The sequence below is a fragment of the Oncorhynchus tshawytscha genome, unplaced genomic scaffold (genome assembly GCF_018296145.1).
Source record: "Oncorhynchus tshawytscha isolate Ot180627B unplaced genomic scaffold, Otsh_v2.0 Un_contig_15925_pilon_pilon, whole genome shotgun sequence".
Taxonomy (NCBI): Eukaryota; Metazoa; Chordata; class Actinopteri; order Salmoniformes; family Salmonidae; genus Oncorhynchus; species Oncorhynchus tshawytscha.
In genome coordinates, this window is record NW_024608951.1 from 55,669 (window position 1) to 78,210 (window position 22,542).

At 46.8% G+C, this 22,542-nt stretch overlaps 1 protein-coding gene across 1 annotated transcript in view; it reads right to left on the minus strand.

Annotated features, from left to right (window-relative positions):
* Positions 1-6,986: 6,986 nt before the first annotated feature.
* LOC121844032 (serine/threonine-protein kinase LMTK1-like) overlaps positions 6,987-22,542 on the minus strand; it is a gene marked incomplete at its 5' end in the record, with an annotated part of 30,193 nt that continues 14,637 nt past the window's right edge. The window contains 8 exon segments of the mRNA XM_042313897.1: positions 6,987-8,395; positions 14,280-14,534; positions 14,946-14,999; positions 15,002-15,158; positions 15,413-15,577; positions 16,286-16,689; positions 16,692-18,726; positions 18,729-20,043. Of these exon segments, the coding sequence (XP_042169831.1) occupies positions 8,367-8,395; positions 14,280-14,534; positions 14,946-14,999; positions 15,002-15,158; positions 15,413-15,577; positions 16,286-16,689; positions 16,692-18,726; positions 18,729-20,043 (4,414 nt within the window).

The following is a 22,542-nucleotide window of genomic DNA, read 5'->3' on the forward strand; positions in this document are numbered from 1 at the left end:
TTGTCCAGCTTTAAATACCGCCATGGTTTACTTTGTCCAGCTTTAAATACCGCCATGGATTATTTTGTCCAGTTTTAATTACCGCCATGGATTATTTTGTACAGCTTTAATTACCGCCATGGATTATTTTGTCCAGTTTTAATTACCGCCATGGTTTATTTTGTCCAGCTTTAATTACCGCCATGGATTATTTTGTACAGCTTTAATTACCGCCATGGATTATTTTGTCCAGCTTTAATTACCGCCATGGATTATTTTGTACAGCTTTAATTACCGCCATGGATTATTTTGTACAGCTTTAATTACCGCCATGGATTATTTTGTACAGCTTTAATTACCGCCATGGATTATTTTGTACAGCTTTAATTACCGCCATGGATTATTTTGTACAGCTTTAATTACCGCCATGGATTATTTTGTCCAGTTTTAATTACCGCCATGGATTATTTTGTACAGCTTTAATTACCGCCATGGTTTACTTTGTCCAGCTGTTCAAATGTAACGCATTGATGTGGAAGATCAAATATTATGAAAACTAGACCAATACATTTTATACAGTAGAGCTATAGGCTACTGTTAGTTAACCAAACTCACTTTTTATACCACACAGCAGAGATATAATGTTAAAAGTTAACTGAACGTATAATTGTATACAGCTGAGCTATTCACTACTGTTAAAAAGCAGCCAAATTTACCAAATCCATCAAGGAAGCTACTGTTTCTTCACATGACAAGAAATGTGTAGGCAACAGTTATTCCTTTGTCATAGCGTTCAGATAAACATTATACCAGAGCAATCAAACATCTAATTAAATATCAGAAAACGATTTAAATTGTGACAAATAAACGTCTCATGTAGGCTGACCTTACTTCAGAAAAATTATTTGCAAAGAGTTTACCTGATCTATAAGTCAAGAAAACGTTCAACACCCTTTTCAAGAATCCTGTTGTCTGCTACCGCCTACTTTTACCCAAGAGCCACTTGGAACACAACGAACTCTTCTTCTTCTTCGATGGGGTTTAACGACGGTTGGTATCCAATGTTAATGGAACATTATCGCCACCAGCTGGTAGTGGTATTGAAAAAAAAAACAAACATGGGATATGGGAAAAATGAGATACCAAATAAAACACGTCAACTAAGAACCAATCCCACTTATTCAATCACAGTCCACTCCAAAATACATCCATACACAGGCTCAGGGTTCCGTGATGGCCATACATTCACTGACAGGATCTCTTGCACAGACTCAGCACAGCCCCCCCCCCAAAACGTTCTGCGGCATTCACAATGATTCATTCCAATGTTCTTAGATTTCTTCTCCGCTTGTGCTGTACAGTTTCTGACCATTGCAATAAATATTATAAAGTCCCCCTTTTTACCATGTAGCATTTCACTATTCCTGGTTGATGAGAACCCTTCACTGGTCTTGTTTGCTCTACTACCATTGTTTATTCTCCATCCTTCCAATTCTCTCACTGCCTCCAGATAGGAGACACACTGGACACTTACTTACCCTTACCACCGCATTCTCCTTCACCCTAACAGGGCACTACTTACCCTTACCACCGCATTCCCTTCACCCTAACAGGACACTACTTACCCTTACCACCGCATTCTCCTTCACCCTAACAGGACACTACTTACCCTTACCACCGCATTCTCCCTTCACCCTAACAGGACACTACTTACCCTTACCACCGCATTCTCCTTCACCCTAACAGGACACTACTTACCCTTACCACCGCATTCTCCTTCACCCTAACAGGACACTACTTACCCTTACCACCGCATTCTCCTTCACCCTAACAGGACACTACTTACCCTTACCACCGCATTCTCCTTCACCCTAACAGGACACTACTTACCCTTACCACCGCATTCTCCTTCACCCTAACAGGACACTTACTTACCCTTACCACCGCATTCTCCTTCACCCTAACAGGGTACTACTTACCCTTACCACCGCATTCTCCCTTCACCCTAACAGGACACTACTTACCCTTACCACCGCATTCTCCTTCACCCTAACAGGACACTACTTACCCTTACCACCGCATTCTCCTTCACCCTAACAGGGTACTACTTACCCCTACCACCGCATTCTCCTTCACCCTAACAGGACACTACTTACCATTACCACCGCATTCTCCTTCACCCTAACAGGACACTACTTACCCTTACCACCGCATTCTCCTTCACCCTAACAGGACACTACTTACCCTTACCACCGCATTCTCCTTCACCCTAACAGGACACTACTTACCATTACCACCACATTCTCCTTCACCCTAACAGGACACTACTTACCCTTACCACCGCATTCTCCTTCACCCTAACAGGGTACTACTTACCCTTACCACCGCATTCTCCTTCACCCTAACAGGACACTACTTACCCTTACCACCGCATTCTCCTTCACCCTAACAGGACACTACTTACCCTTACCACCGCATTCTCCTTCACCCTAACAGGACACTACTTACCCTTACCACCGCATTCTCCTTCACCCTAACAGGGCACTACTTACCCTTACCACCGCATTCTCCTTCACCCTAACAGGGCACTACTTACCCTTACCACCGCATTCTCCTTCACCCTAACAGGACACTACTTACCCTTACCACCGCATTCTCCTTCACCCTAACAGGGCACTACTTACCCTTACCACCGCATTCTCCTTCACCCTAACAGGACACTCCAGGAATTCAGGCACATGTTCACCTCCACAGTTGCAGCATTTCCATTAATTTGGCATACAATACTCTTCCCTTCTGCACACACTTGACACATGACCAAATCTTTTACATGTATGACACTGAAGGGGCTTGTGCACTAAAGCTCTTACAGGGTATCTCATGAATCCTAACTTTATATGAGAAGGGAGAGACTCTTCATCATAGAACAGTAGCAAGGATGAAGTTCATTTATTTTCTCTATGAGGACAATGTGCTGCCCGGCAGTGGTGGATCACCTGGGGCCTCTGGTCAAGGAGTGTTTCACTGATTCCCAGGTTGCTAAAGACGACAAGCGTGTTGACAAATTACCCAATGGGTCATTATACTTTTCTGGTCCAAAAATGTGAGGGTGCAAAAACATACAAAGTGGGAATGCAGCTGATTCATTTGCTCAACTGCTCAGGCACCTATAATCACATTCATTCATTACAGCAAACGAAGCAATACATGTGACAGACACAAGAGGGAAAAAAAACTGTCTTGATTTATTTGTCTTGAATTCTACTTTAGCACGACAGCCATGAAACTGAGACATAGGCCTTGAGGAATGGAACTAGCCTGGATGCCAGTCGCTTTCTGCTCTCTTACCAACACCTTGTGGAATTGCTATGTCAAATGTTTGGCTTGACAATGAGTTGGAAAGAGCACCAGCAGATCTGGGACCAGGCTAGAATGGATCTATAGAGTGATGATGATTTAGTATTTGGTATTTGATTAGAATCCCCATTAGCTGTTGCAAAAGCAGCAGCTACTCTTCCTGGGGTCCATGATGGTGTTACTACTGGTGTACGGACCAACCCATCTCACCTACTCAACTCTCAACTCATTTCAATTGTCTATTTAGCTTAGCCATTGGTTATTGTTGTCCTTTCTCTTTGGCAAATGGCCAATGTGCATAAAGATGGCAGAATTCAGATATGGCATAATTGATTTAGCACTATCCACTGTGTTTCAAAACTATGGCGCACGACATGTTTTAGTGTGCCATTAAATCAGCTCAATCTATCTTTTAGGATTTTCAAAATGGCCGCCGCCTTGAAGCTAAAATCGGGTCATGTATATTGTGCTAATGACAAAAGCAATGTACAATACGGCAAACACAGGGAAAACAAGGAATTTGTGGTAAGTGCAATGTTTACGCACCGCCACTATTTAGACAAGCCGACATGGACTGGTTGAGGACTTATGCTCCACAGAGAGCGAAGAGGAGAAGGTGAGTAACTCCACAATCTGGCTGCAGTGGATTACTTTAAAGTGGTGTCTGAAATACGATGGTGCAAAGTTATAGACTGATCCGATAAACCATCGCATTACTGTTCAAATAGTTGTATCAAGTCTGCCCAAATGTGTCTAATTGGTTTATTGATACATTTTCAAGTACAAAACTGTGCACTCTCCTCAAAGAATAGCATGGTATTCTTTCACTGTTACTGTAAATTGGACAGTGCAGTTAGATTAACAGGAATTTCAGCTTTCTGGCCATATCAGATATGTCTATGTCCTGGGAAATCTTCCTGTTACTTAAAACGTCATGCTAATCACATTAGCTCAACCGTCCCATTGTGGGGACACCGATCCCATAGAGGTTTTAAAGTGGTGACTGAAATGGCCCATATTCCCTATATAGTGCACAAATATGAGTATTTTTCTTAGCGCACTATACAGAGAATATGATGCCATTTCAGAAACATACTCATATTGGTAGATAAGAAATACTAGGGGAAAAGTATCTCTTCTTGAAGAATGTGAAAAACTTAAAAGGCAGGCAGAGAGAGAGAAAAAATAGAGTTGGCCCTTTTAGTGACTCAGGAGAATCAGGGCAGTGTATGTATCAAATGTCTTAGAGAATGAGTACTGATCTAGGATCAGGTCCTGCCTGTGTGATCTTATTTATTGCGATCTAAAAGGCCAAACTGATCCTAAGTCAGCACTCCTGCTTTGAGACGCTTGATACATGGCCCCAGAAGGAGAGGGTACAGCAGTAGTAAAACCAAGTCAAATGATCTTGAAACATGTTGATAACATTCATACATTATTATGTGAGATGTGTCAATCTGTAACTGTCCTGTTGCAATGTCTGTAACAGAAAACACCTTGAACACCTGTACAGATAACCATCTCTTACATGTAATAAAATAGACCTGCATTAGATGGTGTAGGTAGACCGGTGACAATCACAGCTTCATGACAGATATAGTATAGACATGTAGTTGAATTGAAAGGCGCTCTTGCATTTAAACATACAGGGCTGGTTTCCCAGACACAGAATAAGTCCTGGTCTCAAAACCTATTTTAATGGTGATTCTCTATTGAAAGTGTTTGTTAGTCCAGGACTACGATTCATCTGTGTCCAGGAAAACCATCCAGAAGAGATATTATGACCAAACCAGTTTGGCTGTGGCTTCACCTGGGTGGCGTCCCAAATGCTCTATGGGCCCTGGTCGAAAGTAGTCTACTATAAAGGTCCCATTGGGTCCTGGTCAAAAGTAGTGCACTATAAAGTGAATAGGGTGCCATTTTAGGATGCAAATCTCTTTCTTCTATCCATCCCTCTTTTCTCTCCCTCTGTCACATTCCACTCATTGTATCGCTGGTTAAATGAAACGTGAGCAAAGCTACTGTATGAATCATTACATGGGCTAGACAGTAATGTATAATGCTTTATAGCGTCATTTATAATGCATTATAATACACTAATAATGTTTTGTTACCAACTGACCCTTGAGTTTCCAGGGACAGACACAAACAGGGATCCTGGGTCACGTTCATTAGGGCACTTAACAGAAAAGGTTTTGCAATGAAAAACGTTAATGAGCGTGTCTTATTGGACAAGTCGGACAAGTGGGCAGCAGGTAGCCTAGTGGTTAGAGCCAGTAACCGAAAGGTTGCTGGAACGAATCCCCAAGCTGATAAGGTAAAATCTGTCATTCTGTCCCTGAACGAGGCAGTTCCTCGGTAGGCTTTCATTGTAAATAAGAATTTGTTCTTAACTGACTTGCCTAGTTAAATATATATATATAATTTTAAATCCAGATAGTTTCACCCTCATTTCAGTACTTTCCCCCCCTATTCATACCTAAGGAACACGACCCTCATGGATCTATGCTGTAACAGATCCACTACATTAACATTACAAACAGTGTTCTCCGCCTTATATTTTAGTCATGTAGACCCAACACAGGGGTGACCTGAAACGTAAATGCAGGTACAGTAGATGTATTTTCAACATTGATCTATAGGTGGTGCTACTAACAGGCTCCTACAACACTCGGCTGAAATGGCACTCTTATCAGGTTTTGTTCAGTACAAAAAAATGTGTTCCAATTTTCACGGCTTCAAACCCTAAATACATCTACTTTAGAGCTTCTCAACTGGCCTAATAATTCTAATAGAGGAAGTGCATGTTGAACAGATGTGGAGGTCTTCATTGACCAGAGAGAGGGAGGACCCTTACCAAAAAAGATTGCCATTAGAGTGCAGTGTCCAAAATAACTTTTTTTTTACTGCAGTCATTTGCAGTGTAAAGTATAACTGAGGTTCAACTGCAGTAAATGAGGTTCAACTGCAATAACTGAGGTTTAACTGCAGTATAACTGAGGTTCAACTGCAGTATAACTGAGGTTCAACTGCAGTATAACTGAGGTTTAACTGCAGTATAACTGAGGTTCAACTGCAGTATAACTGAGGTTCAACTGCAGTATAACTGAGGTTCAACTGCAGTATAACTGAGGTTCAACTGCAGTATAACTGAGGTTCAACTGCAGTATAACTGAGGTTCAACTGCAGTATAACTGAGGTTCAACTGCAGTATAACTGAGGTTCAACTGCAGTATAACTGAGGTTTCAACTGCAGTATAACTGAGGTTCAACTGCAGTATAACTGAGGTTCAACTGCAGTATAACTGAGGTTCAACTGCAGTATAACTGAGGTTTAACTGCAGTATAACTGAGGTTCAACTGCAGTATAACTGAGGTTCAACTGCAGTATAACTGAGGTTCAACTGCAGTATAACTGAGGTTCAACTGCAGTATAACTGAGGTTCAACTGCAGTATAACTGAGGTTCAACTGCAGTATAACTGAGGTTCAACTGCAGTACACTGCAGTTATTCTGTAATTACTGCATCCAAAATACCACAGTTGACTGACTGGTTACTGCACTTTTACTGCAGTTTCAAAACGGCAACCTTTTTTTTGTAAGGAGAGGAGTAACTAACGTTACAAAGAACTGTGAAACAGACACATAACAGTGTTACCAAGTTGTAAGCAGAGCCATATATATTATAACATACATAGATTTCAACAGGGCTCTGGCTCTAATGATCTGTTATGTAAGGGATAATCAACCAGAGGCTATGGGTTCTATGGAAAATAATGAACGATGTGGAAGGTGTGTTCCAGCTGACTTTCCACTTTTCCAGTATGCATAGAGCCCCAAGTTGATTATCCCTTTTATACCAGGGCTATAATTGAACACATTTGCTGCTAGAAATGTGTTAATTGGCCAGTAGAAATGTGTTTAACATCCACTGAAGGTAGCTAGCAAGTTTACTAGACAGCGACAGTGGTTGCCTTGGTAACCGAACAAACTGACTCGCTAGTTTAGCGAACTAAACCATCAGTACTAGTTCGCCATTATGAAAATCGAATTCAAACATGCCAATAATGTTTATTGAACTTTTGCTTTCAAAAGCAACTCAAACATATAACATGTAAGAACGCACCTTTCTATCGTGCAAATATACCGTGAGTTATACGGAAATAATGCACGCTCTAGAATGCCCTTCAAGCCAATCAGAAACACATATTCAATGCTATGGTATAACATCATAATGATACATTTTTTTATCCCTGAACTAAAACATCAGCAAGACCGTCCACCTTCCTGTGGCTTTGTCAAGGGAGCACAGTAGGTTTCGCAGTACCCCCACCCCTAATTCCTCTGTCATTTGTAAAGGGGGGTTGTCTTCATCTTTGAACCCCCACAGAGAGCAGCTTCCTGTGGGGCGGTCATCAGCCGTTATTCAATGGCTCCAGGGAAGCACTGTAACACTGTTCTAGAAGATCCAACCAGCCGATGAGCAAGCAGATGGAGGACCAAAGCAGCCAATGAGAGAGCAGCAATGAGACCAAGTCTGTCATTTTTTCATTTTTTTGTCTCTTTTTCCTTTTCACCAAATGACTTGACGCTACTGAACGTCAATGGTGATTTGAGCAAATACGTTATTAATAATTGTCATAAGTGTAGATGTTATATATCTCTAATACATCTATATTATCAGTCACATACTGCTTGGTTGTGGTCCTCTCAGGACTCTGTCATCGTTCCTACAGCTATCTCTCTGTCTCTCTCTGGAGTAATAATACAAAGTAAGAGAAGGAACCATTAAGGTGTTTGTCTGCATCCGAAATGGCACCCTGTTCCCTATGTTTTCCACTATTGTTGACCAGGGCACATAGGGAATAGGCTGTCATTTGGAATGTAGATGTTGAGTCACTACGATACAAGGCATTGGCTCATACAGGGTCATCAGGTCCTTGAGATCCCAGGTCTGAACACCTGGTAGTCATACTAGGAGAGGAGGTATACTCCTTCCTGTCATGGAGAAGACCCCTTCAATCCTTCTTTCACTGCCTCTCTCCATCTTCACTGCTCCCTGTGAGACAAGAGAAGAGGATTCGTTAGCGCAGATGTGACGTTTTCCCTTTTCACACTGTCATGTCGACCTAAGCTGTTCTGAGCTGGTAACATAGAGTCCTGTACACAACACTGAGCCCAGGCTAGCTGTACTGACCTGGTAACATAGAGTCCTGTTCACAACACTGAGCCCAGGCTAGCTGTACTGACCTGGTAACATAGAGTCCTGTTCACAACACTACAGTACTATAGTACCAGGGGAGTGTTCAACAGGACACTAGTGACTACTACAGTACCAGGGGTGTGTTCAACAGGACACTAGTGACTACTACACTACTACAGTACCAGGGGAGTGTTCAACAGGACACTAGTGACTACTACACTACTACAGTACCAGGGGAGTGTTCAACAGCACACTAGTGACTACTACACTACTACTGTACCAGGGGTGTGTTCAACAGGACACTAGTGACTACTACACTACTACAGTACCAGAGGAGTGTTCAACAGGACACTAGTGACTACTACACTACTACAGTACCAGGGGAGTGTTCAACAGGACACTAGTGACTACTACAGTACCAGGGGAGTGTTCAACAGGACACTAGTGACTACTACAGTACCAGGGAGTGTTCAACAGGACACTAGTGACTACTACAGTACCAGGGGAGTGTTCAACAGGACACTAGTGACTACTACAGTACCAGGGGAGTGTTCAACAGGACACTAGTGACTACTACAGTACCAGGGGAGTGTTCAACAGGACACTAGGGACTACTACAGTACCAGGGAGTGTTCAACAGGACACTAGGGACTACTACAGTACTATAGTACCAGGAGTGTTCAACAGGACACAGGGCACTAGTGACTACTACAGTACCAGGGGACACTAGTGTTCAACAGTACCAGGACACTAGTGACTACTACAGTACTACAGTACCAGGGGAGTGTTCAACAGGACACTAGTGACTACTACAGTACTACAGTACCAGAGGAGTGTTCAACAGGACACTAGGGACTACTACACTACTACAGTACCAGGGGAGTGTTCAACAGGACACTAGTGACTACTACAGTACCAGAGGAGTGTTCAACAGGACACTAGTGACTACTACACTACTACAGTACCAGGGGAGTGTTCAACAGGACACTAGTGACTACTACAGTACTGTAGTACCAGGGGGTGTTCAACAGGACACAGGAGTACTACAGTACCAGAGGAGTGTTCAACAGGACACTAGGGACTACTACACTACTACAGTACCAGGGGAGTGTTCAACAGGACACTAGTGACTACTACAGTACCAGGGAGTGTTCAACAGGACACTAGTGACTACTACAGTACCAGGGGAGTGTTCAACAGGACACTAGTGACTACTACAGTACTATAGTACCAGGGGGTGTTCAACAGGACACTAGTGACTACTACAGTACCAGGGAGTGTTCAACAGGACACTAGTGACTACTACAGTACCAGGGGAGTGTTCAACAGGACACTAGTGACTACTATAGTACCAGGGAGTGTTCAACAGGACACTAGTGACTACTACAGTACTGTAGTACCAGGGGAGTGTTCAACAGGACACTAGTGACTACTACAGTACCAGGGGAGTGTTCAACAGGACACTAGGGACTACTACAGTACCAGGGAGTGTTCAACAGGACACTAGTGACTACTACACTACTACAGTACCAGGGAGTGTTCAACAGGACACTAGTGACTACTACAGTACCAGGGGTGTGTTCAACAGGACACTAGTGACTACTACAGTACCAGGGGAGTGTTCAACAGGACACTAGTGACTACTACAGTACCAGGGGAGTGTTCAACAGGACACTAGGGACTACTACAGTACCAGGGGAGTGTTCAACAGGACACTAGGGACTACTACAGTACTATAGTACCAGTGGGAGTGTTCAACAGGGCACTAGTGACTACTACAGTACCAGGGGGTGTTCAACAGGACACTAGTGACTACTACAGTACTACAGTACCAGGGAGTGTTCAACAGGACACTAGTGACTACTACACTACTACAGTACCAGAGGAGTGTTCAACAGGACACTAGGGACTACTACACTACTACAGTACCAGGGGAGTGTTCAACAGGACACTAGTGACTACTACAGTACCAGAGGAGTGTTCAACAGGACACTAGTGACTACTACAGTACCAGGGGAGTGTTCAACAGGACACTAGTGACTACTACAGTACTATAGTACCAGGGGGGTGTTCAACAGGACACTAGTGACTACTACAGTACTGTAGTACCAGGGGAGTGTTCAACAGGACACTAGTGACTACTACAGTACCAGGGGAGTGTTCAACAGGACACTAGTGACTACTACAGTACCAGGGGAGTGTTCAACAGGACACTAGTGACTACTAGTACCAGAGGAGTGTTCAACAGGACACTAGTGACTACTACAGTACCAGGGAGTGTTCAACAGGACACTAGGGACTACTACACTACTACAGTACCAGAGGAGTGTTCAACAGGACACTAGTGACTACTACACTACTACAGTACCAGGGGAGTGTTCAACAGGACACTAGTGACTACTACAGTACTACAGTACCAGGGGAGTGTTCAACAGGACACTAGTGACTACTACAGTACCAGGGGAGTGTTCAACAGGACACTAGTGACTACTACAGTACCAGGGGAGTGTTCAACAGGACACTAGGGACTACTACAGTACCAGGGGTGTGTTCAACAGGACACTAGTGACTACTACAGTACCAGGGAGTGTTCAACAGGACACTAAGGACTACTACACAGTACCAGGGGAGTGTTCAACAGGGCACTAGTGACTTTTACACTACTACAGTACCAGGGAGTGTTCAACAGGACACTAGTGACTACTACAGTACCAGGGGAGTGTTCAACAGGACACTAGTGACTACTACAGTACCAGAGGAGTGTTCAACAGGACACTAGTGACTACTACAGTACCAGGGGAGTGTTCAACAGGACACTAGTGACTACTACAGTACCAGGGAGTGTTCAACAGGACACTAGTGACTACTACAGTACCAGGGGAGTGTTCAACAGGACACTAGTGACTACTACAGTACAGTACCAGGGAGTGTTCAACAGGACACTAGTGACTACTACAGTACCAGGGGAGTGTTCAACAGCACACTAGTGACTACTACAGTACCAGGGAGTGTTCAACAGGACACTAGTGACTACTACAGTACTACAGTACCAGGGGAGTGTTCAACAGGACACTAGTGACTACTACAGTACCAGGGGAGTGTTCAACAGGACACTAGGACTACTACAGTACCAGGGAGTGTTCAACAGGACACTAGTGACTACTACAGTACTACTACAGTACCAGGGGTGTGTTCAACAGGACACTAGTGACTACTACAGTACCAGGGGAGTGTTCAACAGGACACTAGGGACTACTACAGTACCAGGGGAGTGTTCAACAGGACACTAGTGACTACTACAGTACCAGGGGAGTGTTCAACAGGACACTAGTGACTACTACAGTACCAGGGGAGTGTTCAACAGGACACTAGTGACTACTACAGTACCAGAGGAGTGTTCAACAGGACACTAGTGACTACTACAGTACCAGGGGAGTGTTCAACAGGACACTAGTGACTACTACAGTACCAGGGGAGTGTTCAACAGGACACTAGTGACTACTACAGTACCAGGGGAGTGTTCAACAGGACACTAGTGACTACTACAGTACCAGGGAGTGTTCAACAGGACACTAGTGACTACTACAGTACCAGGGGAGTGTTCAACAGGACACTAGTGACTACTACAGTACCAGGGGAGTGTTCAACAGGACACTAGTGACTACTACAGTACTGTAGTACCAGGGGTGTGTTCAACAGGACACTAGTGACTACTACAGTACCAGGGGAGTGTTCAACAGGACACTAGGGACTACTACAGTACCAGGGGAGTGTTCAACAGGACACTAGTGACTACTACAGTACCAGGGGAGTGTTCAACAGGACACTAGTGACTACTACAGTACCAGGGGAGTGTTCAACAGCACACTAGTGACTACTACAGTACTATAGTACCAGGGGAGTGTTCAACAGGGCACTAGTGACTACTACAGTACCAGGGGAGTGTTCAACAGGACACTAGTGACTACTACAGTACCAGGGGAGTGTTCAACAGGACACTAGTGACTACTACAGTACCAGGGAGTGTTCAACAGGACACTAGTGACTACTACAGTACTATAGTACCAGGGGAGTGTTCAACAGGACACTAGTGACTACTACAGTACCAGGGAGTGTTCAACAGGACACTAGTGACTACTACAGTACTACAGTACCAGGGGAGTGTTCAACAGGACACTAGTGACTACTACAGTACCAGGGAGTGTTCAACAGGACACTAGTGACTACTACAGTACTATAGTACCAGGAGTGTTCAACAGGACACTAGGGACTACTACAGTACCAGTACCAGGGAGTGTTCAACAGGACACTAGTGACTACTACAGTACCAGGGGAGTGTTCAACAGGACACTGACTACTACACTACTACAGTACCAGGGGAGTGTTCAACAGGACACTAGGGACTACTACAGTACCAGGGGTGTGTTCAACAGGACACTAGTGACTACTACAGTACCAGGGGAGTGTTCAACAGGACACTAGGGACTACTACAGTACTGTAGTACCAGGGGAGTGTTCAACAGGACACTAGTGACTACTACACTACTACAGTACCAGGGGAGTGTTCAACAGGACACTAGTGACTACTACACTACTACAGTACCAGGGGAGTGTTCAACAGGACACTAGTGACTACTACAGTACTGTAGTACCAGGAGTGTTCAACAGGACACTAGTGACTACAGTACTGTAGTACCAGGGGAGTGTTCAACAGGACACTAGTGACTACTACAGTACCAGAGGAGTGTTCAACAGGACACTAGTGACTACTACAGTACCAGGGAGTGTTCAACAGGACACTAGTGACTACTACAGTACTACAGTACCAGGGGAGTGTTCAACAGCACACTAGTGACTACTACAGTACCAGGGGAGTGTTCAACAGGACACTAGTGACTACTACACTACTACAGTACCAGGGGAGTGTTCAACAGGACACTCGTGACTACTACACTACTACAGTACCAGGGGAGTGTTCAACAGGACACTAGTGACTACTACAGTACTACAGTACCAGGGGTGTGTTCAACAGGACACTAGTGACTACTACACTACTACAGTACCAGAGGAGTGTTCAACAGGACACTAGGGACTACTACAGTACCAGGGGAGTGTTCAACAGGACACTAGTGACTACTACAGTACCAGGGGAGTGTTCAACAGGACACTAGGGACACCAGGGGAGTGTTCAACAGGACACTAGTGACTACTACAGTACTACAGTACCAGGGAGTGTTCAACAGGACACTAGTGACTACTACACTACTACAGTACCAGGGGAGTGTTCAACAGGACACTAGTGACTACTACACTACTACAGTACCAGGGAGTGTTCAACAGGACACTAGTGACTACTACAGTACCAGGGGAGTGTTCAACAGGACACTAGTGACTACTACAGTACCAGGGGAGTGTTCAACAGGACACTAGTGACTACTACAGTACTACAGTACCAGGGGAGTGTTCAACAGGACACTAGTGACTACTACACTACTACAGTACCAGGGGAGTGTTCAACAGCACACTAGGGACTACTACACTACTACAGTACCAGGGGAGTGTTCAACAGGACACTAGTGACTACTACAGTACCAGGGGAGTGTTCAACAGGACACTAGTGACTACTACAGTACCAGGGGAGTGTTCAACAGGACACTAGTGACTACTACAGTACCAGGGGAGTGTTCAACAGGACACTAGTGACTACTACAGTACCAGGGGAGTGTTCAACAGGACTGACCTCCAGAGTTCATGTCTGGATTGGGGACGTGTGTGATGGAGAAGCGGGAGCGGGACACGCTGAAACGGGAGAACTGTGATGCTGCTGTTACTGCTACCGGCTTGCCCTCGGGAGGCTTGTCCTCGGGAGGCTTGTCCTCGGGAGGCTTGGCAGCAGGGACCGGGATGGGATCGGAGACCGGTGGCTCAGCTGTAGACGGGCTGGACAACGGGCTGGTCATCAATGGGATGTCATCCTCCCACTCAAACCCACCACCTGAATATATATATATTATATATATATATATATATATATATATATATATATATATATATATATATATATATACACACACACACACACACACACACACACACAGAGGAGAGGGGTTTAGAACACACCACACACAGAGATCCATTCTTAACCCTCTTGTTCTTGTATCCCTCAGAGATCCATTCTTAACCCTCTTGTTCTTGTATCCCTCAGAGATCCATTCTTAACCCTCTTGTTCTTGTATCCCTCAGAGATCCATTCTTAACCCTCTTGTTCTTGTATTCAGAGATCCATTCTTAACCCTCTTGTTCTTGTATCCCTGATCCATTCTTAACCCTCTTGTTCTTGTATCCCTCAGAGATCCATTCTTAACACTTAACTGTTCTTGTAACTGAAAGTATTTTTCACTCTTACCTTCTTCTGACATGTTGCCATCAGAGTCCTCTGAGGCGTGTGGTGCCCTGCCTGGGGGTGGAGGTGGTGGCCCATGGTGGGGTGGTGGTGGTGGTGGCCCATGGTGGGGTGGGGCTGGAGGTCCGGCTGGGGGTTCTCCCCGCCTGAGGCCTGGCTGCTGGACTCTGCTCCTGGGGGAAACGTGAAGTCAGCCAGCTCTCCTGTGGGGCTCTCCTGGAGGTGAAAGAGAAATCAGTCAGAAAGTCTCAAATACATCTACCAGTACAGAAAACAATAATTCAACTGGCCCAACTTTAAACACCACTTTTATGTTGTGTGACTGCTTATAAATAATTTGTGATGCATCTATGCAGTGGTTATAAAGACTATGAATTATCTATAATGCGTGGTGCCTTTTTAAAAATCCAGAATGAAATATTGCCATTGATTGACCATAGTGATGTCACTATGCTTGCAGAGTGACTGACCTGGTCGAACAGGAAGACGGTGACGTCATCAAAGAAGGACACGGCTTTCTTCTTCCTGTCCAGCTCGTCACAGAAGGACTGTGTAAGGAGCTTAGGCATCTTGAGGAGGCTGCGGAGGTTTCTGGACCCACTACTATCGCTCACCACCACCGGCACCCCCATCACCTAGTCAAGTCAAGTGAGTCAGTCACAACACACTTCACATCAGTGTGTCTTAATCCTGGTCCTGGGAACCCAAAGTGGAGCACATTGTAGTTTTTAAACCTAGCATTAACACACCTGATTCCACTATTCATGATGAGTTGATTAGTTGAATTAACTGTGTTAGTACTTGGCCAGAAACACATAATGTTCCTCAGGTTTGGGAAACACTGCTTTACACGATTAAAGCTCCAATCTACAGCGGCGAAACAGCCACCTCCATTTCACAGGAGGCTGCTGAGGGGAGGCTCATAGTAATGTCTGAAACGGAGCAAATGGAATGGAATCATGTGTTTGATGTATTTGATACTAATCCACTTATTTCGCAGCAGCCATTACCACGAGCCTGTCCTCCCAAATGAAGGTGACACCAGACTCCTGTGGCCGGTTTGTGATACTACAACAAAAATACATGACTTCAAACAATAAACCGTGTTTTTTTCCTCTCTGACATCATTGCACATCATTGCATGCCAGATAGAACAGCAGAGTATTTTCTACCATTCTGTTTTAACACCACACTGGATGCTCATTTCCTCTGAGCTAAAATGATAAGAAATGCGCCTGGGGTGACCAGTGGCGCTGCTGCTCCTATTGCGGATCTCAGGTTTAAAATAGAATAACATCATGTAGGAAAATGGGGAACGTGAATATAACCAATATATAACCAACCTCCCCCTCACTGTCCTCCTCGCTCAGCTCCTCCTGCAGGTTGTAGCTCCGCAGCTCCTCCTCTGACTCACTGTCGTCTGACTCCTCCCCCTCGGTTAGAGGAGCTCGCCTCTCCACCTCCCGACACAGCTCCTGGAGTGAGGGGGAGCAGGAGAGGAGCGATGGAGATGAGGTGAGTAGGCCAACAGGACCGTTCTGGTGTCTGCTGTAGCCAGCCTTCTCCTCCTCCTCTTCGTTCTCCTCCTCTAACTCCTCATACTCCTCCTCTTCCCCTCCTCTCTCTCCATTCTCTCCATCCTCGTCGACCTGATTAAACTCTGGCATGTCCTCCTCAGTTGATCCCTGCTCTCCCTCCTCGTCCTCCTCCTTCTCTTTCATCACCTCCTCTCTGTAGTCTATGGTAGAGTCGGAGCCCAGGGACTGGATGGGGAGTAGTCATCCTCTGAGGCCCTGTGATGGTTCTCCTGGTCAGGGTGTCTGGCTGAAGCCTCCTGCACTGTGGAGGAACCCTCAGACACCATGGTGGAGCTGCACCCAGATGCCGGCTCCTCGCCGCTGTGCTCAGACTCCAGGCCTACAGCATCGTCAGGGGCAGACTCTTTGGCCAGACAGCCCCCCATCTGAGGGGGGAAGGGGGCCAGCATGGAGAGGCGCGGGCCAGGGGCCGAGGAGGGAGAGGAACCTGTGGTAGTGTCAAACACCACCACTCCATTTGTGTTTGTGTTTCCTGTCAGGTCTGTCAGTTCACGGTAACCGTCCTCTCTCCCCGTCTGTGGTTGGAGTTCATCTCTCCTCGCTGACCGTATCCTCTGTTTCGAGGCTGTGTGCCCCACAAAGTCCTTCTTATCTCCTGGACTGGAGAAGAAGTTACTCCCTTCATCCTGGGGACTCCTCTCGTTCTCCGCGTCGTAGTCAGAGAAGTAGGCAGAGTCCACGAACGGATTCTTGTCACTTAGTCCCTTTAGCTGCAGCTCAGTGCAGCCAGAGGAGGAAGAGGTACACAGAGTGACCCCAACCCCATCACCCAGGTCCACCTGCTGAAGGACCATCTGGTCCGACCTCGGCCCCAGGCTAACCCCACCGCGGGCCAGGTGGCTCCCACCGAGGACTGGGTGTTGTTGCTGGTTTCCTTCGCAGTCCAATAGGAACTCCCCATTCCCACCTCCCTCCTTTAGGATGAACTCTGGGCTTTCATTGTTCTCTGTGTCGTAGCCACTGTCCAGGGACTTGGGGAGGAGAGATGAGGAGGTGAAAGAAGAGGAGGTGAAAGAGGAGGAGAGGGAGGAGGAGGGATGGAGAAAGACGTCATCAAGGCTGAAGGCCTCACAGGGGCTGGCGGTGGTAACCGACAATGACAGCGACAGCATGTCCAGGGTGTCCACGGAGTCGGGGGTTCCCACCGGGTTCTGCAGGGAGCGTCCGTCGGGGTGGTGGGCGGGGCTTAGATCGTCTCCTACCTCGTCAGCATAGTCCAGGGAGTAGTCGGCCAAAATTCCAGAAGTGATATCCGTTATGTCATCGTCCTCATCGTCGTAGCTACAGTTGCTGATGTCCACTAGGCTGATGCTGGAATGACCGGCCATCTCCAACCCACTGTCCAGCCCTCTGCTAGCCTCAAACAAGGACCCGACCGGCTCTAGCAGTACCCCTTCAGGGTGGGCCAGCCCCATCCCCAGCCTCCTCTCCCCCACACCACCAGACATCACCTCCACTGGACCTCTGTCTTTAACATATGAAGGTGTCTCCCAGACATTACCCCCCTGCTTCTCTGTCAGGACTGCCTTAGTGCTGAGGCCTGTGCGAGTGTCAAGCTCCATGTATGTGGACGGAGATTGGATACAGCCTGGTCCTGGGATCATCTTGGGAAGGGAGAATTTCCTCTCTCCTGTAATCAGAGATGGGTTTTTACTGTGTCCCTCTACAGACACCGTAGTTGTAGTTTTGGTGGTGGGGACGCCGTCCTTTACACCACCTTTGAGGTTAACACACTTGACAGCAACAGAGGAGCTGGAGAGAGAGTCAACAGCAACACCTCTGAGATGATCTAGGGTAGAGTGGTCTGAGAGACACACAGGTTTATCTCTAGCTCCGTGACACAGGTGACTATATGTAGTAGCACTACTGCCCTCATTGGGTCTGCTAGAGGAAGAGCAGACAGCGCTCTCTCTCCCTGTGGCCTCCATATAGCTGAAGGCTCTGGAGCTGTGCTGCTGGCACATGTTGCTACTGTTACACGAGCCTGTTACAGTAGAGGAGTGTGTCGTGGTGTTGGTGTAATGGAGGTCCAGATAGCTGTCCTGTGATTGGCCCGTCTGCCTAAGGTCAAAAGTCATGCTGTTGTTATTGGCCGAGTGGTTGGAGGTCCAGTTGGTGGCTTCTCTCTCAGAGAAGAGATCACCATCGTCGATGTCCCCAGTGTCACTTTCTCCTCTCCTCCTGCCCCCACCAAAAGTCCCCCATCCCCTGTCTCCACGTCAATGCTAATATGTTTAGCCATGGGTAGAGTCTTTCTGAGGGGACCCATCATGTCATAGTAGCCTTCACTAACCGTCCTCCTGGCTGTGGTGGAGAAGCCTTGGCTAGCCTCGAGGTAGGGGTCACAGTGTCCCAGACTAGGGCTACTCAGGCACTGGGAGTGGGAGGACCCCACCCCCAGAGGGGTTTCCAGCCTCCCCATTGGATGATGCAGGTTCAGCTGGGACATTATGGGCGTGTCCTCTGGTGATTGGCAACACGTCTCTCGAATGGGCGACTGTTCACAGTAGAAAGCCTGTCTCTGATTGGGTGAGAAGTACTGGTGGGACCGCCCCAGCTCCACGGGACTGGCTGTGCTGGCTGTCTGTCTCAGGAGAGGCTCCATGGTCAGGGACAAGGCCGGGCTATTGTCAGAGTCATGGGTACTGTGTTTACCCCCACTGCTGTCGCCTGCTGCTGCTGACCAGTAGGCACTGGGCTGGGACTGGGACTGGGACTGGGGCTGTGGGGTTCTGCTCCCTGAGGAGAGGCTGCCATCCTCAGCCTCCAACCCAGGGCTGTAGTCAACCACACTATCATCCAGGTTGATATTACACTCCACCGGCTCCTCAATACGGATGTAGTACTCACTGCCGACCGAAGGGCTGTGAGCGCTCAACACCGGCACCACCCCTACCCCCGACCCTGACCCCGATCCGGAGTGGTCGGACTCGTAGTAGGATGGGGAGACCCCCAGAACAAGCCCTCCACCCCCTCCGTCCCCTTTACAGCTGCCCGAGGTGGAGGTGTTCCCGACGGGGTAGTATACGTCCTGGTAGTGAGGGTTGCCCTGGCCCAGAGGCCCGCTGGTGGATGAGGAACAGTATGGCTGCTCGGCTCTCGCCTGCTCCCACTTGTACTCAAAGTTGAGCCCACCATAGCTGGTCTCTGTCACGGTCAGGATGTCGTCACCGCTGTCTGAGTGGAAGCTGTCGTGGGAGAAGTGTTCTAGGAGGGGGAAGGAGTTGCGGGAGGTGGAGGCCGGCTCCAACTCCACGTCCCCAGGGATAGATGGTCGGGCTGGGGCAGGGACAGTAGTCTGAGTTAGTGGTGGAGGGGCTGGGGCGGTGTGGCTGTGAGTGGAGCTGCCAGTCAGGTTGGGTCTCAGGGAGTTCCAGCGCTGTTCAAAGTCCTCCTGGACTCCACTGGCCCCCTTGGCACACAGGTAGGTGAGGAGGAGGTGTACCTCCTCACTGTTGGGTCTCTGCTCTGGCTGCAGCCAGCAGAACTGCATCACTTCATACCTGGGGGGACAGAGAGAGGGAGGGATGAGGGGGGAGGGAGAGGGAGGGAGGGAGGGAGGAGGGGGGAGGGGGAGGGAGGGAGGGAGGGAGGGAGGGGAGGGAGGGAGGGAGGGAGGGAGGGAGTTACTCTGTAATTCTGGAGGTTCATCAATATTCCATTTATTATGAAAAATTGCTTTATCACACTGAAATGAGGCAGCTACCATGGAATTGATTTAGAAAACAGCAATATGATGAGGAAGTCCTTCGTCAGCTGTTTCTGGCCGCCAGTCTTACAATTTGACGAGAATATATACAAGCCAGGGACAGAAACTGTGATTGGAAAGATTGGTCAGCATATAGGAAGGTGTCTGTGTCTGCGTTCAATACGCAGTGGGTTTTAAATGAGTAACATGCTTGATAAAAGGAACACTATTTGCCAGACATCCAGAGAAGGATGAATACATACAGTGGGGAGAACAAGTATTTGATACACTGACATTTTGCAGGTTTTCCTACTTACAAAGCATGTAGAGGTCTGTAATTTTTATCATAGGAACACTTCAACTGTGAGAGACGGAATCTAAAACAAAAATCCAGAAAGTCACATGGTATGATTTTAAGTCATTCATTTGCATTTTATTGCATGACATAAGAATTTGATCACCTAGCAACCAGTAAGAATTCCGGCTCTCACAGACCTGTTAATTTCTCTTTAAGAAGTCCTCCTGTTCTCCACTCATTACCTGTATTAACTGCACCTGTTTGAACTCGTTACCTGTATAAAAGACACCTGTCCACACACTCAATCAAACAGACTCCAACCTCTCCACAATGGCCAAGACCAGGGAGCTGTGTAAGGACATCAGGGATAAAATTGTAGACCTGCACAAGGCTGGGATGGGCTACCTGACAATAGGCAAGCAGCTTGGTGAGAAGGCAACAACTGTTGGCGCAATTATTAGAAAATGGAAGACGTTCAAGATGACGGTCAATCACCCTCGGTCTGGGGCTCCATGCAAGATCTCACCTCGTGGTGCATCAATGATCATGAGGAAGGTGAGGTACAGCCCAGAACTACATGGCAGGACCTGGTCAATGACCTGAAGAGAGCTGGGACCACAGTCTCAAAGAAAACCATTAGTAACACACTACGCCGTCATGGATTAAAATCCTGCAGCGCACGCAAGGTCCCCCTGCTCAAGCCAGCGCATGTCCAGGCCCATCTGAAGTTTGCCAATGACCATCTGGATGATCCAGAGGAGGAATGGGAGAAGGTCATGTGGTCTGATGAGACACAAATAGAGCTTTTTGGTCTAAACTCCACTCGCCGTGTTTGGGGGAAGAAGAAGGATGAGTACAACCCCAAGAACACCATCCCAACCATGAAGCATGGAGGAGGAAACATCATTATTTGGGGATGCTTTTCTGCAAAGGGGACAAGACTACTGCACCTTATTGAGGGGAGGATGGATGGGGCCATGTCTCGCGAGATCTTGGCCAACAACCTCCTTCCCTCAGTAAGAGCATTGAAGATGGGTCGTGGCTGAGTCTTCCAGCATGACAACGACCCGAAACACACAGCCAGGGCAACTAATGAGTGGCTCCGTAAGAAGCATCTCAAGGTCATGGAGTGGCCTAGCCAGTCTCCAGACCTGAACCCAATAGAAAATCTTTGGAGGGAGCTGAAAGTCCATATTGCCCAGCGACAGCCCCGAAACATGAAGGATCTAGAGAAGGTCTGTATGGAGGAGTGTGCCAAAATCCCTGCTGCAGTGTGTGCAAACCTGGTCAAGAACTACAGGAAACGTATGATCTCTGTAATTGCAAACAAAGGTTTCTGTACCAAATATTAAGTTCTGCTTTTCTGATGTATCAAATACTTATGTCAAGCAATAAAATGCAAATTAATTACTTAAAAATCACACAATGTGATTTTCTGGATTTTTGTTTTAGATTCCGTCTCTCACAGTTGAAGTGTACCTATGATAACAGACCTCTACATGCTTTGTAAGTAGGAAAACCTGCAAAATCGGCAGTGTATCAAATACTTGTTCTCCCCACTGTAGGTGTTGTGTACTGTATGTGTGAGATGCCAGAAATATGTATTATATGGTGCTGACCAAATGAGAAGCTCATAGCCAGGTTAATAAGGTATTGATTACAACCATGTCAGGAGAAGAAGACTAATGGTTGGTTCGTGCGCCAGTATAAAAGGCATTGATTGGTTGATATGAGGATAGGGAGTACTAATGATTGGTTACAGACCAAAGGATTGTGGTGTATCCTGTGTAGGCGCCCGTGTGCGCATTAGTGCATTTATGCATTTGTGTGTGTATGTGTGCATGCGCGTTGTGTGTGTGTGTGTGTGTGTATCTGTGTGTGTGTATGTGTGCATGCGTGTGTGTGTTTGTGTGTGCGTGTGTGTATCTGTGTGTGTGTATGTGTGCATGCGCGTTTGTGTGTGTGTGTGTGTGTGTGTGTTTGTGTGTGTGTGTGTGCATGCGCGTGTGTGTGTGT